The sequence below is a fragment of the Coccidioides posadasii genome, chromosome 3 (assembly GCF_018416015.2).
Source record: "Coccidioides posadasii str. Silveira chromosome 3, complete sequence".
In the NCBI taxonomy this organism is placed as follows: Eukaryota; Fungi; Ascomycota; class Eurotiomycetes; order Onygenales; family Onygenaceae; genus Coccidioides; species Coccidioides posadasii.
In genome coordinates this window covers 5,098,467-5,114,026 of record NC_089409.1, presented here as the reverse complement: position 1 = coordinate 5,114,026, position 15,560 = coordinate 5,098,467, and the positions used below count along the sequence as shown (strand labels likewise).

Here is a 15,560-nt window from a genome sequence, read left to right as displayed (position 1 = left end):
ATTCCCTGCAGCAATCTAACATGTCCACTGCACACTGCGTCTCTTCCCGCCGGATATCCACCTTTTGGGGGGGCCTTGACTTAGCGGACCAGACCTGTCACCTTCCCCCCGGGACCTACATTCCGCTGGCTGGCGCGCGTGTGGGCTCGGAAGGACGCACCAGCTTATATGCTTTTTGTCTGCCGTTGACCGAGACGCCAGCAGCCAATTCAACATGCACACCGCTTAGTGTCCCAACGTGACGGCGTAAGACCAAGGACCCATTGGCTAATGACTTGTGTCGCCGCGCTTCTACGGCTGCCAAGCTGTCGTTTGCGACATCCCACGCTCAAGCTGCCCATCATGCAGGAACTAGACCAAGTTTATAAAGGGTTCACGGCTACCTGCATGCATCCGTCGCGCCTCCTTTCCCTCGGTTTTAACGTCCGATCCGCAGCGTTGGGAGGATCCGCTGCCCTCACTCAGCATTAGTCTCGAGAGCAGAGTGATGTGAAGTTTCTCACACATAAGCCTACCTGACTAGCTGCATCCTCACCGCTTCCAACAGGTACCCTTTTCTCGATTTTGGACCAGTATCAAGATTAGCAATCCGGACCGCTACACCCATGCAGCCGGGGCTTCAACCAACAATGAGCCCCAGTGTAAGCATATCCTACTCCCTTCCCCCAACGGTGAGTCTGCGCCTTATGCTGCGTTTGTGCTTTGGACTGGGGTTTTAGAATGGTGCGATTGGCCTTCTGGAAGCTCTCATTTTCTCTCTCCATTCGAAAGACTAGCCTCTCATGGGTAGCCACAGCCCAACTGCCAATGGTTCCAGGTCTGGCCGCATGGAACACTGTTACATCACACTCAAAAGCAATTTCGGCACCAAAAAAAGCAAACTATCCTTCCATATCGAGTGTTGCAAGATTCGGAAAGTGGTTACGGTCGTGGAGGAGCATCCCGACCTTGCCGTCTCTGCCTCCCTCCAGTAATATCCCCGGATCAGCCGTTTTCTGCCAGATCTACTATTCCAGGCGCTATGCAGGATGGATCCTCGAAGTCTATCTTTATCCTTTTCAACAAACTGAAAAAATGTGGAGTTAAAAATTTCGCCTGGCAAGCGTTATCCACTTTAGTGCAGCTGCAGCGCCAGCTTTCTTTCTTTTGCATTTTATACCATACATTAGTATGTGCAGTTTTGGTCAATATATATACATTGCTCCTGCTTCGTCTATTGGTTGGCCTATGCTTTTCAAATATGTCATCATATGAAAAGCTAATCTCAGTTCAAAGTCATGGCAACACAGACAATGCTGTCCTTTCCATGATCCTTGAAACCGTTAAAATTGATCTGTGGCCTGCGCTGCAGCAAAGCGTCTGTAAGACAAGCGAGCCAAAGTTGGCCCCTCTTTCCGTTGAGATTTGACATTGGTTTACACAATTTTGTGAGAAGCCACTCTGTACTTGTCAAAAGCCGGCTTCCTCCCGGTCATGTCCTAACAACCCTCGCGCGCTCATATTTAACGAGCTTCCTTCTTCCAAGAGTCCACTTCAAACAATATTAATCAATTGAAGGCTGCCCAATTCTCTGCTTTCTCTTCCTATCTCCTTGCCTCTACAACGTGACTTTTACATCCTCACTATCGTGATACAGTGTATTCCATTTTATTAGACTGTTTTGAAATTCAGCAGTATCACAAATACACTCATCGACTCACATATCTTTCCTTTTCTCTCTCCTTTCTTTACTTTCCTCGTTCAAGATGGCCCCAGAACTTCTACTAGAAACAAACCTGGTCCCCACTGGCCACCAGCTGGAGAAGGTGTCAGACAATATTGATACTGTGAACGAGCTCAAAGCCTCACTCAAGCAAACCGATGGTCCATCACAGCAATTCGGCGACAACAAAGACAAATCCAAATTCCGTCAATATGAAGAGGCCTGCGATCGGGTGAAGTCCTTTTACGAAGAGCAACATACCAAGCAGACTGTCGCCTATAACATCCAAGCACGACACGATTTTCATTCCAAAATAAGGGCCGAGATGAGTGTATGGGACGCGATTGTCAAATTGGACACATTGGTCGATGAGTCCGACCCGGATACGTCACTGTCCCAGATACATCACCTTTTCCAATCTGCAGAGGCCATCCGCCGAGATGGAAAGCCAAGATGGATGCAGCTTGTCGGTTTGATACACGATCTCGGCAAGCTCCTCCACTTCTTCGGCGCTAAAGGCCAGTGGGATATCGTTGGCGACACATTCCCAGTCGGCTGTGCATTCGACGAAACAATCATCTATCCGGATACCTTCGTCAACAACCCGGACTACAAGCATGATGTGTACAGCACCAAATACGGTATATACAAGCCAAATTGTGGACTCGATAAAGTTATGTTATCCTGGGGTCATGACGAATACCTCTACAGGGTGGTCAAGTCCCAGTCCACGCTACCGGAGGAGGGACTTGCCATGATTCGGTACCATTCATTTTACCCGTGGCATACGGCTGGTGCCTATCGACACCTGATGAACGGCCGAGATTATGAGATGTTAGAGGCTGTAAAGGCCTTTAACCCTTATGATCTTTACAGCAAATCAGATGAAGTGCCTGACGTCGAAAAGCTAAAGGTAAGCCTCCGCCTTACGTCCCTGTTTACTTTGGGTTTTGTTTTCTAATCCAGCCGTTTTGAGTAAGCCTTACTACCTCGGACTTATCGATGAATTTTTCCCTCAGAAAATTATTAGGTGGTGATCTGACAACTTTTTATCCCTTGATTGGTGCTGTTAGCTTTCTCAATTGCTTCCCGCATTCTGTTTCTCCCGCTCACTTCTTAAAGATTTGGGCTCCCATATCTGTTGTTAATAGTCGCCTAGCCTGCTTTTCCTGAGCTATTTTGCCCCTAGCGCCCATGGTTATCGCCTGTACTCTCTAGATCAGTGACGCAGTTTATTTATGCCTCATTACATCTCTGGGCTGTCATTTCTTGCGACTTTTATTTGGATTTCTTTTCATTATAGACATTTCTTCTAACACCCACTGTCCTCTGGGTTTGCGATTTTGCTCTTTCATCCCAATCCAATTATTCTATCAGCCTGTTCCGCTTTATCGAGTATCCTATATCACATGCGGGACAGTTCAGTCCCCAAACCTCAATTTGCCTATAAAACATCATGAAGAAAGTAAATTTGGGAATCTGCTTCCTTTTACAAGTTCATAGATTTGTCGGGTCCGTTACTGCCCCTTTGTTGGCCAAAAAAAAAAAAAAAAAAAATTCATCTCACATAGACCTTTATTCTCCTTGGGTGAATGGAGCTTGATTTCTCTATTTGATCCACTCCGTCAGATAATTTTTACCACCTGTCCCCGCTATAAAACAAAGATCTTGCTTGTTAGATATGCAAGAATGAAGCATATGGTTTGTTGAGTGGATATACGTGTCTCGAAGCTCCTGTATTCCTTTGAATAAGAGTAGTCAGCGGGATACCTAAAACGCTAGAACAAAGAAATAAAAAAAATCCGATCTATGTTCGTTAAGGTGTCTATTTACTTCACCAATTTCTAAAAGTTGCTGTGCAATTGCGCCCTATAGTCTTTTTTTTTTGACGCCTAAGCACCCTGTCCTGTAAACCCAGGGCCCAAACCAAGAGCAAACGCCAACAAGAAAAGGTCATCGGAGAGCATATCATCATTTCTTCCCAAATGCCTCCTCTCCTTTCAAACTCGATCCAGTCTCACATCGTCCATATAGCGAGTCTCAAAATCCTCACTCCGCTCCACTGGATTCAAGCTGTCCGTCTCCGTCTCCGTCTCATTCTCCATCTCCGCCTCCAACTTCCCACTCTTCATCCCCTGACTAACATCCTTATCATACCCGTCCTTAAAGCAGATCGCCGGATTAAACGCATTCAGCACCACAACAGCGATAACAATCATCACGCCCTCCAGCACAATAAACAACGGCTCATCTCTCATCAGCGGACCATCCCAACCCTCTGATAGCTCCGCAACGCGATACACGCACCGCGTGAAGATGGTCAGTGTCGACACCGCCAGCGCCACGAGGAATGCGCGGAACCCAAAGGACGCGCGCAGACGAGCGTGGCGCGGGTCCAGCGCCGCATCGCCGCCCATGCTGCGCATGCGTCGGTAGGCGCGAATTGAGAAGTCCACGGCGAGCAGGATGAAGGCGCTCAGCGTGACGACTTGCGCCACGAGCCCGGCGATCATGATGTTCTTGCCTAGGTCGGCGCCGTCGGGGTCCTCGCTGGAGCTGGCGATGCCGCCGCCCGCGCCCTGCAGGGAGAGAGCGATGATATCGCAGGGGATGAAGATGCGTGGGTACCACAGGGGCCGGATGCGGGAGTTGTCGGCGCCGAAAGTGGTGACGATGCGCGAGAGGGTGAAGTAGATGCCTGCGGCGAGGAAGGCAGGGGCGATGGTGAGACAGCAGATTTGGATCATGAATGGGACCTAAGGGGTGGGATTGTGAGTTGGCTATGGGTTTTCTTTCTTCTTTTTTTTTTTTTTTTTTTTTTTTTTTTTTTTTTTTGGGGGGGGAGGAGGGAAAAACTGTAATGGTATGATATCGACTTACCTGCTTCCATGGATTATCCCACATAAGGATGCGACCGACATAGCCTACAGCTTCTGCGACCGTGCCCAGGACCATTGCTATGGTGAAGCCGACAAATCTCCTCGTCACTATTCCCTGGATCAAGAAGATGATCGCGGAGAGACCAAAAATAGCCGTCAGGGTAGCATTGGCTTCGAGTGATGGGCGATATTTGTACCACGAGAGTTCAATATCGCAGGTTTCGAAAGTGCAGCTTTCAGTGTCGAGTTCACGCCGAAAAAGCGTTGTGAGTAAGGCTGTCGTAGCAGACATAATTTGAAGTCAATTTGAATTGCCTCAAATATTAAAGGATATGTTTGAAAGTAGGGAAAAAAAAGAAATATCAAAACAGTACGAAAGTAAGGAATATCAAAATATTCTATACAACTTTGCAAAAAGCAAAAAGGCTAATGATATTGCTCTGCTGCTTTGGACAATACCTCAGGATTTCCTGAAATGTATCAATTACTTTTATATCCTTTTCTTCCCTCAAGGACTCCGTACTCCTCACATCAAGAATAGATCTCAATCTCGACTGGATCTCCAAGCCGAGCTGAAATTGTAACCAATGCCACAGGTCTCGACCAGAACGAAAACGACAGTTAACCCCAGCTGAATTGCGTAGATAGGGCTACATACGTAACCCCGTTTTCCCGAAGGAACCATCAACACCAACTAGAAAAGCAGACCTCGTCCCGTGTTGATGCTCAGCATAGGGCAGGGGGCCCAAGATGCTCAAGCCACAGCAAGACGATAGTTTACAGGGCGAACGACTGCGCGTGGCATTGTCAAGGAATGGAATAATGTTAACATGCTATTTCGCAAGGCTGAAGCATTTGGCTCTCCGCGCAAACCTTCAAGTCTACCGTTAAGGGAGGGGGAAAAGAAATGGGCATCCATAGAGATTTGGGAAACTCAATCGGGGAAATTGAGCATTAGCGGAAAGTAAGGGAGCAACATTTTTCTCCGAGCAGACAAGCTGCGAGACGTGGCTCGACAGCAGTGCATTCTTCATCCACTCAGAGATGAACTAAGGGAAGCTTCGAGTGTTAGCGATCAATCCCCGATCGCTAGATCATCGACCCGAAACGAGAGAAAGAGAGGGAGGGAAAAAAAAAAAAAAAAAAAAAAAAAAAAAAAAAAGGCGTTGCCTGCTCAAGCAGCCAAACGGCCGTAAGAGAAAGTGTATAAGCACGATTGACAGCAAAAAATAGAAGCATCGAACAGTCAAGCCAGTTTCTCATTGGGCTTTGATTTCAGAGACCCTTGCGCGTCCTCCGTATCGAAGCGTGCTCCGCCCTTCGCCAGCTGGAACCAAAGCCCCCTTGGTTGCTCGCACGAGACGGGGGGCCAGCCAGTGAACGGGCTCTGGCTGCGACGACCAACGTGTTGGGGCGGTACAGTATTGTACTCTGCTTCGTCGACTCCGTCCCGACGCTGCCGGAGCTCGTCGCGAAAGGCCAAAGAAAAAGAGGCTTGCGGGCGGGCCGGTGGAGCCTCACCGCAACACGTGAAGCTGGGCTGTGCTGTGGCTGGAATGATAGTTATGTAAGTAAGCGCCCAAGCCCCATCGACAAGCAAACACCGCAAACAACGCAAACCGGACAAACAAGCCCCGGAATCCATCAAGTCATTATTGTTAGTTATTAAAGAATGCTCGCTTGCTGAGATAGTTGGATCTCACCGCGGTGATCGATTCCGTCCACCCATCCACCGTGCCCACCGCTCTGGCGTGAGCTCCACGTGGAGAACCGCCTCGCGCTTCTGACGTCCCGAGCCTGCCCACTGCCGTTTTGCCACCCAGCCCTTCTCTATTATGTCCGAATACCTTCAACCCCCTCTCGCGCTGGCGCTGTCGCTGTCTTGTTCCAGCGACTTCACCTCTTGGCATCCCAACCCCCCCGCGGGCCCGGATCAACCCTTGGGGCCCTTGAACAGAGGAGCCAGTCACAGGACGGCTCATGTCCTTGCGATCGTGACAAGTTACTTGTTGTTCGGCGGGTAAAAATTGCCCGGCCAATGACTATCGTGAAGATGTCTGCTGGGGAGGCCACTTTCTGTAGATCCTTTTTTTTTTCACGACCAACTCCCTTCCCCTCGACGGAGACAGCTGCTCAGTCAACATCACAGGGCAGTATTTACCCGTGCATACACTGCAAGAGCCGGGGACGAACGGGGACGGACGGCACTTGCAGTCCTAGACACTGTCTCTCCCGAGCCCCAGCCGAATCCACTTCGTAAGATGTCAAAAAAAAAAAAAAAAAAAAAAAAGGAAAAACAGTTGTCCGACGATACCCTTTCTCATCGAGCGCAAACGCCCATTTTACATTCCGTCATCATGGCTGGATCTGGTTTTCTGTAGACACGTATTAAAAGAATGAAAAAGAAGAACCCCAGTTCTTTTCCTGTGGTTTCTTTTCTTTTCTTTTCTTTTCTTTTCTTTTCTTTTCTCCTTTTTTTCCTGCATTTTAAAACGACCTGGGGATAAAATATCATATCATTCCTCATCGGCTCACTTCCACAACCTCGGGATAAGGCAGGCCTCCCCCAACTGTCGAGGTCGCACAGCCCCCCGCGTGTCTGAAACCTGCCTCAGCTTTTTTCTGTGGGGCCAGATACATAACATACGTCGGCCACTGTGACCGGATCACCAAGGAGGTCCTGGTCGGCGAGCCCTTGTATTCACCGAGCGATACGGAGCACCACCAAAAAAAATCATTGTTCATAGAGCGGCTGTTCGTAAAAACAAAAAAGCATATTGTGACTGTGCTAGCCCACGTGGCGGTGGAAAAGAAAAGAAAAAAGGAAGAAGAAAAAGAAGAATAGTAATATAAGAAAGGGCAAGGGAGAAAGCGACAGTGGTGTGTGGGAGGGATCGAGCACGACACGACCTCGATGGTAGGAATGGATGTAACCGCAGTGGCGGACTCCATCGCTGCCTGAAGCTCAATCGATGACCGCGGGTTAGTTCATCCGACGAAAAGGAGCAACGGCGGTGTACATAGTCGTCTCTACAACTACGCCACAGACGGGCACATGGTCATCAGATACGATGATCCAGTAGCAAAGCCGGAGAGAGGGAGCGATATTCCCTCCCCGTTTTCTCCCCCCAAAAAAACAACACTCCATGGCAAGTATCCGCGCATGCATATGCCTTCTCCGTATCCCGATATTGTTTATCCGAGATCATGCTATCCCTACCCACAAAGGGCGGGGGGGCAAAAAATAAATAAGGGTTAAAAAAAATGAGAGAAGCGAGAGAGATGCCCATTGCTTTTCTGCGGGGGGCAACCTTGTTTCATCAGTGATCAGCCAAGGACCTTCGAAGATTACGTTGGACCGTAAAATAGGGGGTTTGGGTTGGGTTGGGTTGGAGGGAAATTTTTACCTCGTGAAGAAGAGCCGGAGGGCTCCTCAGCAAGCTCTTCCGCCAGTGACTGGTCGTGTTCAAGCCGGGATTCGACTTAATCCCACACGAAAGAGACAAAATAAAATCAAGTAAAACACCAAAACACAGAGGAGAGTTGAAGATTGCTCTCTTCCACGGAGGGCGGAGGAGGTTCCTCACACGCCCGAGTAGGCTGCATATTCTCGCAGCAGCCCAACGGCGCCTTCGACGTAATCGTACATATCGTATCCTTGCCGGCACGCTTTCTTTTTCGCCGTTGTTTCTTCGCCCGCCTCCACCCAGGTCCAGCGAACCAGCTCGTAGCCAGTTCGTCGGAGTTTCGAAGAAAGAGTACATACAGGATGTTCCATAGCAAACTCGCTCCACCCCCCTTTTCATTTTGGTTTGTTGATGGAATTTTTTTTTTTTTTTTTCCCTTTTTTACCTACTTTCTTTGCTTGCGCTCTGCTCCCTGAGCGGAATGCATCGGTTGTTTGGCCAAGCCTGGGAGGGGATTGTCTGGCGGATGTGATTGGTGGAATTGGGGTAATTTTTATCCTTTTTTTATTTATTTATTTACTTTTCCTTCTTTGGTCCTTTCTATGCTTTTTTGGAGAAATCACGATGGTGGGGGTGGAAAGGGGAGATTGGCAGGGCGTCGGCTGTTTCATCAGGTCTGAGATTCTTTTTTTTTTTTTTTTTTTTTTTTTTTTTAGCAGGCACGCACACGCATGAAGTCACAGGTGCACACCACAGAGGGGTAAAGTGCACACTCCCAAAATGTTGTGTTGACGTTGGCTGGCTGGCTGGGTGGGCAGGAAAAGTGGAAGGAGCGGACCTGCCCGACTAACAAACCCAGCAAGCACACAACCTTCCTGTTCCTTCAGTATCTTTCTCTATCTGGGCTTTTGCTCCTTCTCTCTGTCAGACAAGTTTACTGTAATCTCCTTCCTCGGCCGTGGCTGCCCAACGGAGCACCAAAAGTACTCTGTACCTACCTAAACCCTTACCACTCACCCACACTAACCTAACTCAAAAAAACTCGCAGCTTCCCTTTTGCTTCTACTGCAAGGCAAAAAAAAAAAGAAAAAGAAAGGCAAGTGGGGCGCAATCTGAAACCAAAGAGCCGGCTGCATGGTGGGGCGGAGGGGGGGGGAAAGGGAGAAAAAAGGGAAGGGGGCAACGAGAGAGAGAGGGGGGAAAAACAAACCAGATGATGTCATCGCCAACCTTCCACGCGACCGCCAGAACAACAAACCACCGCTGTTTTTCCACACACACTCCTTCTCTCTCTCTCTCTCTCTCTATAATCGCTTCACTACCTTCTGCTACTTTGGACTTTGTTTCCCGGGAAGTCCATGCACGTGCCTATGCAATGCAGAGGGTCATATGACTTCTTCAAGGTTTCCCCTTCTTCACACCCTGGCGGCGGAAACTTGCCCGGGATCATCGCTCTCTCTTCCTCGTCACTGTCACTATCACTGTCACCGTGATACTCAGTGGGGGGGAAAAAAAAAGAAAAAAAAAAGAGAGAGAGGGAGAGAGGGAGAGGGAGAGAGAGGGGGGAGACATGGGCATCCGCCGCGGGGCCCCAGCGGGGCAACCAGATAAAAATAAGACAGTAGCAAAAGTAAGATATGGGATGGGATAGGATGTAGTGCGATGGGGGAACGTGTTGGTCAGGCATCGCTGCTGTTCTCTGTGTGTGGGATTTATGTACGAGGATGTAATATGTGCTCTGCCCCTTATCGCGGTATATGTATGTATGTATGTATGCATATCTACTGTGAGAAAGTAGCAAATGGGTGGAATAACGAGAATGATGAGGTGAGGGGGGAGGAGAGTGTGTGAAAGGATGATGAGAAAAATGTCATTATGATGAACAGTGAATTTCGATTACTCAATTTCAAGCACATGTTTATAACAAAACAAAAAGAAAAGCGAGCGACAGATAGCCTCCCAACCACATGGATGCACCCAAAGCAAGTAGAAGTATCCTTGTCATAAAGTTCCAAGTCCTGCGAAGGGGGAAAAAAAAAAAAAGGAAAAAAGAAAAAAAGAAAAATTGGGCGGGTGAGGAGAAGCGAACAAGGAGAAGGGCCTCCAGGACCACCAGCAGAAGCGAAAGACCGAAAATGAAGAAAAGAAAAGAAATTGAAAATCAAGTCGGAAGAATAGGAGCGGAACGATCAATCTTGAGAGCGATCAAACAGGTGGCGCCAGGAGGGAGGGAGCAGCAGCAGCGGCACCGGTGGCTAGCGAGCTGAAACAAACAAGCAGCATCCACCGATCCGCACTTTGATCGGCTCTCTCCCTCCCTTTCGCTCTCGAGCCGCATGTCCCTGCTGATCACCCATTTTCGTTTCTTTTTCCGTTTTGCCCTTATTTTTTTTTTTTTTTTTTTTTTGGGTTCTTTTCTCCACGATTAACGGAGGAATAGCACAGCGAACCGGCGAAAAGTCAGGAATCACCGAACAAGATAACTGCTCCCCGTTCGTTTGCCACCCCCTGAAATCTTCGCCGGAGGGGAAAGAAGTAAGAAAAGAAAAAAGAAAAAAGGGTTGTGGGAAAAAAGGAAGGGTTTCCTCATATTCTTATTGGCCCAGCCGGCCTGTGACATGCCTGTGTGACCCTGGGCCTGTCGCGGGAGCCAAGTGATCCGATCCTGTTTTCCTTCCGAGAGTGTTTTTCCTGCAAAGTGACGAATTGAAACCTCGCGTTGGACGGGACCGCGCGGGGGTAGGAGGGATCTGCGCAGGGAAAGGAAAAGAATAGCGAAAAGAAAAAGAAACAAAAGAGAGCAGAGAAACGCCGGTGCTGGTGCTTGGGGTGGGGGGGAGGGAAAGAAAATGGGCTAATAACAGATATCCTCCAAATGCAAAGGCGTCAAAAAGTATGGGTAACTAGAGAACAAGAGACATAGTAAGAAGACTGAACAGAATAGAACAAGAAAAGGAAAAGGAAAAAGGGTATTGTGCAAGCCCGTATGCCAGCGGGACAACTCCTAGAAGTAGTAAAAGAAATGAAGGGGGGAGACAATCTATAACAGTGAATGCTGAAAACCTGAAGAGGAATTCGAGAGAATGTAAAAAGAGAATTGGGGTTCCAATGAATTCTGAACTTTTTTCTTTTTCTTTTTTTTCTTTTTAGTCAATTTGTGTGTCTTATCTGGCTCTTTTCTCGCAATGTATCCTGCCTTTTTGCCCTTGTCTTGCCTTGCCGTATTTTGCTTTTGTGGTTGCTTTTGTGTCCTTTTTTGTCATTTCTCTCCTGGGAGATAGTTTTAAATGATAGGGTAAACCGACGGATTCCAGTCCAAGAAAGTAGAGTAGTAGCACCTTTTTTTTTGCTGATAGGGTCGGGGGGTAATTCGGCATCGAGCGCTAGGGGTTTCCACCAAACTCTTCCCTTTTCTTTTCTTTTTTTTTTCTTTTTGTTTTTGGGATGGTTTCTTTCTTTCTCCTTACTACCATCCCACATACACACGCGCACACACTACCTTTTTACATCATGCGCCTAGTTCTCCTTGCTGGTCGTGCGCTAGTGGCCCTATTTGGACTCCTGCACATCCCAGGATCTCTTGTATGTCTTGTGTGAGCGCAGCGCAGAAGAGAATGGCGATGAAGAACCTGGGCGCCGGAGATTGGAGGCCTAGATGGTGGAGGTTAACAAAAAAAAGGAAAAAAAAAAAAAGGAAAAAAAAAGACCCCTGTGCCAATATAGTCTGCGAGGGAGGAGGTGGGGAGCGCAGTAGAGTAGATATAACGTACGATGCAGGTGGAGCACTTGGCTCCTTGGACATTGACGCGGCCGCGGCATCCGCGCGGGTAGTTGACGCAGGAGTACATCTTCGTAAAGAAAGAAAGAAGGGAAAGAAAAGGAGAGGAAGAGGAGGAGAGACGCGACAGGGGGCCTCGAGAGCGGGATGTCGCGCAGAGTTGAAGAGGTAAGAATTGAGTGTTGTCAGACGCAGGGTGGTCTGTCGTTGGGAGAAGAGAAGCAGCTGAAGGTAAGAGCTCAGCCCGGAGAGGATGTTGTAGTAGTAGTAGTAGTAGTTGAAGAAGAGATTGATAACGGCTTGCGCCCCGGACGGGTTATTATAAAGAGATAAGCTGGGATTGGAAAGGATTGTAAAAGGCCCAAGATAGAAGAAGGCAAAGGGAGTGGGTGCTCGCCCAGGAGGAAGAAGAAGAAGAAGAAGAGGAGGAGCAGGACGAGAGTAGTCGAGCAGCAAGGCGTAAGAAAAGTCAGCAGGATTATGATTAGGTTGACAGCGGGAGGGAGGGAGCAGGAAAGGGAGGGCGGGCGAGGCCTTATATTTCGGAGCCCGACAAGGGAATCAAACCTAAACCCGGCCTTTGTTTTCCAGGAGTCAGAAGTGGGTAACGCTGGAGTTTGGCGATTGACTTGCAGCTCCGGTCCTGATATCTTTCGGGGGGCCCATGGCTTGGGTTGCTTATCCAGCCTGACAGCCTTTTTTCTTACTTTTATTTTTTTTATCTTTTATTTTTTATTTCTTCTTTATTTTGCATTCTGCATTTCTGTATTCTGTATTTTTCGCCTTTTTACGGAGTACACTGCAATAATCCCTAAACTACGCCTGTCTGTCTTTTTCCTTCTCTCTCTCTCTCTCTCTCTCTCTCTCTCTCTTTTTTTTTTTTTTTTTTTCTTCTTTATTTTTTTTAATCATTATTATTTTTTAAGTATTTTTTCCCCCCTTTCTGTATTTGTCTATTTCAGCCTGTTACCACATTAACCCTCATGCCTGACATTTACCAGGCAGAGCAGTCCTTCTGTAACGCGGTTAAGCCTTTTCCATCTCCTTCGTTTTCCTTTTGACTTTTCTCGACCCTCCTTTCTTGTCTTACCACCGCCAAATCCACGGCGCCCCCCCAGTCTGCATCATATTCTTCTGGCCGGGCGTCAAGATAACACATAATAGTTACATACAGCCAAAAGCCGCAGCCGAAAACACCGAAGCCCTGTTGTTGGGCAGTACGGTGTGCAGATAATTAATGATATACGGGAAGCATAATACGTACTCTTGTAATAATATCCAGCGAGGTGGAAAGGCGAAGCGCACCGTCGTACCGCATATCACTCATTCACTCACTCACCCGCGCACTCTCATTCTCACACAAGGTCTTAATATAGTTCACAACGTCCCCGATGCACCGTCCACACATAAATGCTATGTACATGCACACTCTGATTCGAGCAAACTCTCGGTCAATGACGAGCGCCCGGCCCTTGTCCACCCTTTTGCAGAATTATCTCCACCGAGAAAGAAAATAAAAAAAAAAAGCCAAACAGGGGCTTGGCCGATGGTCCTGCATTCGGAGGGGTGTGTTGCTGAGCTGAACGTGCAGGCTGGCTATGCATGAATGCCTGGATGCTAATGCTGTATGATGTAGTTGATGTATTTTCGCTACGGCGGTGCAAGGGCAATCAATCAACAAGAAAAAAAAAAGAAAAGAAAAGAAAAGAAAGAAATAAGGTGAAAAATGAAAAAGCAAAAGGAAGAGCGAGACCAGTTACTCCGCACTCCGTACGAAGGATGTATGTGTGTCAGACAACGATCTGCATCTCTCGCGATTAGGCGGGAACTTTTCTATGTCTGTTTCTCAACCGCCGGTTTGGGCTCTCCTGATTTCGGAGGCTGCCGTGAAGGGAGAGAGAGAGAAGGGGGGAGGGGGGCGCCCAGGTGGACAGTTCACGAGCAAGCGAGGGTATCGACAAGGGGAATTTGAGGACAAAACCCTTCTCCTCCTCGTTTGTCGTCGTCGTTCGCTACCTCTCGCTCACCGCTCAGCAGCATCCATGGGGTGAGACCAACCGGGCCATCGTCAACCCCCATCACTTCAATCTAACTGGCCGTCAAATCACATCACGCAGATACATACATATATGTAGTTAGTACACACGCACACACACACACGCACACACACACACGCACACACACAATCAAGGCAGATCGATGACTTGAGACGGTCAGGTCTCAGTTCCATTCCAGTTGGCCAGATAAATGATAATAATAATTGCGATCAAAATGAGATGTTCGCCTTCCATGATCCCTGCCGGGCTTCGAGTTTCATTTTCAGGTTTGACACTTCTGACAGCCACGGTCGCTGCTAGGCCGGCGATGCGTTTAGGCTTTAAGTTAGTCAGTTAACAGATAAGTTAACAAGTTGGGCTGAAGCTAGTTAGGTATGTAGTGGATGCGATGATTTGCCCTGGTTCGACCCAGCACTCTGGTTCGATCAAAACGCCTCAGGAAATCAAAAGGAAAATCGACAAGCCAAAAAAAAAAAAAAAAAAAAAAGAAAACAAGAAAACCAAAACCAAAAAAAGGCAGAAAAAAAAAATAAAATAAAATAAAATAAAATGAACGAAACAGAACGGGCATCAAGCTAAGAAGGGCTGGCACTTTTGAAACGCGCTGGGCTTTGTTCGGATCCATCGGCAGAGCGAAGGCCAGACCAGACCGGCAACACGCGCTCGATGAGATGCGATGGATGGATGGATGGCTGCTGACTCGACAGCTTCATGATTTGCTTCGAGAAAAATGATAATCCAAGAGAAACGCCCGTCACCGACTCAGCCCACGTTTTCCACACCGTACCGTCGGAGCTAGCCGACATCCTTCGAAGCCGTGATGGTTTATCGTGAACCCTTCTCGAGGCGGTGACTTGCATCTTGACTTCTTCCCCACGCACTCGTCAGCCACTGACAGCTTAACGCGGTCTTTACGAGGGGAAGACGTACTAATCTGCTCCCCTAGATAAATTCTCCGGGATTTTGGCCGCTAACATGGCTGGAATGAAGTAGCATCGCATGCCGGCGGCTCGTTCCAATGTGAACTATGGAGAACAAGAGTATCCGTCCTTCAGCCCTCACGAGACAGCCCAACGGCACCCGCCCCCCAAAGTTTAGCTCAACCTACTGTAAAAACGGTCTTGTTGAGATTGCCCAGCGGTCTCGATCTCGCAAAGGTGAATCAACACCGATCAATCGATCAATCACGTTGTCTCTCAAGTTAATCTCCACCCGTTGATTCACCGACAATCCCCTCCTCCCTCTTCGGTTTTAAGCTCGTCCTTAGCGAGGCCGGCCTAGAAATGTCTCTGGAATCTTCTCGCGGACGGACCATCACGCCCAAAGCCGTGGCCCAGGTGTATGCATGTATCCATCCCACCGCCCCCAGAAACGCCCCCTCAGCCATCAGCTAGGTTCTTATTTTTTTTTTTTTTTTAAAAAAAAAAAATATTTCTGTATAGTGTTTTTTATCCCCCCCTTTTTGTCCCTGCGCCCCTTCGCTTTGATTCTGGCCGGCTGGGTCTAGAACTTCTACGCCGAAGAAAGAGAACACAGCAAGTAACAGCAACAGCAATAAAAAAAAAAAAAAAAAAAAAGAAAAAAAAAGAAAAAAAAGTCAATTCATGCGCCGTCTCCATCACAGCAGCTTGCAGCCAGACACAGCTCCCTTCCTGGTGCAACCTGACTCATAGAACAAGAGTTTTTTTGTACGGAGTATTTTTTTTTATTTTTATTTTTTTTCCGTTGGGTTTCTCA

The 15,560-nt window shown here is 48.0% G+C and overlaps 3 protein-coding genes across 3 annotated transcripts; 2 read left to right on the top strand and 1 right to left on the bottom strand.

Annotated features, from left to right (window-relative positions):
* Positions 1-605: 605 nt before the first annotated feature.
* Positions 606-1,408, top strand: D8B26_006598 (uncharacterized protein; the record flags this gene model as incomplete). The annotated part of the gene is made up of 4 exons (XM_066125235.1): positions 606-671; positions 777-970; positions 1,119-1,168; positions 1,269-1,408. 4 exons carry the CDS (start codon positions 606-608, stop codon positions 1,406-1,408), a joined length of 450 nt encoding a protein of 149 aa, XP_065981317.1.
* Positions 1,409-1,745: 337 nt separating this feature from the next.
* D8B26_006597 (uncharacterized protein) lies at positions 1,746-2,739 on the top strand (the record flags this gene model as incomplete). The annotated part of the gene is made up of 2 exons (XM_003069447.1): positions 1,746-2,615; positions 2,683-2,739. The coding sequence occupies 2 exons, from the start codon at positions 1,746-1,748 to the stop codon at positions 2,737-2,739; spliced, it is 927 nt and encodes a 308-aa protein (XP_003069493.1).
* Positions 2,740-3,592: 853 nt separating this feature from the next.
* On the bottom strand, positions 3,593-4,873 carry D8B26_006596 (uncharacterized protein; the record flags this gene model as incomplete). Its single annotated transcript, XM_003069448.2, has 2 exons — positions 3,593-4,458; positions 4,583-4,873. The coding sequence occupies 2 exons, from the start codon at positions 4,871-4,873 to the stop codon at positions 3,703-3,705; spliced, it is 1,047 nt and encodes a 348-aa protein (XP_003069494.1). The 3' UTR covers positions 3,593-3,702.
* Between the last annotated feature and the right edge of the window lie 10,687 nt (positions 4,874-15,560).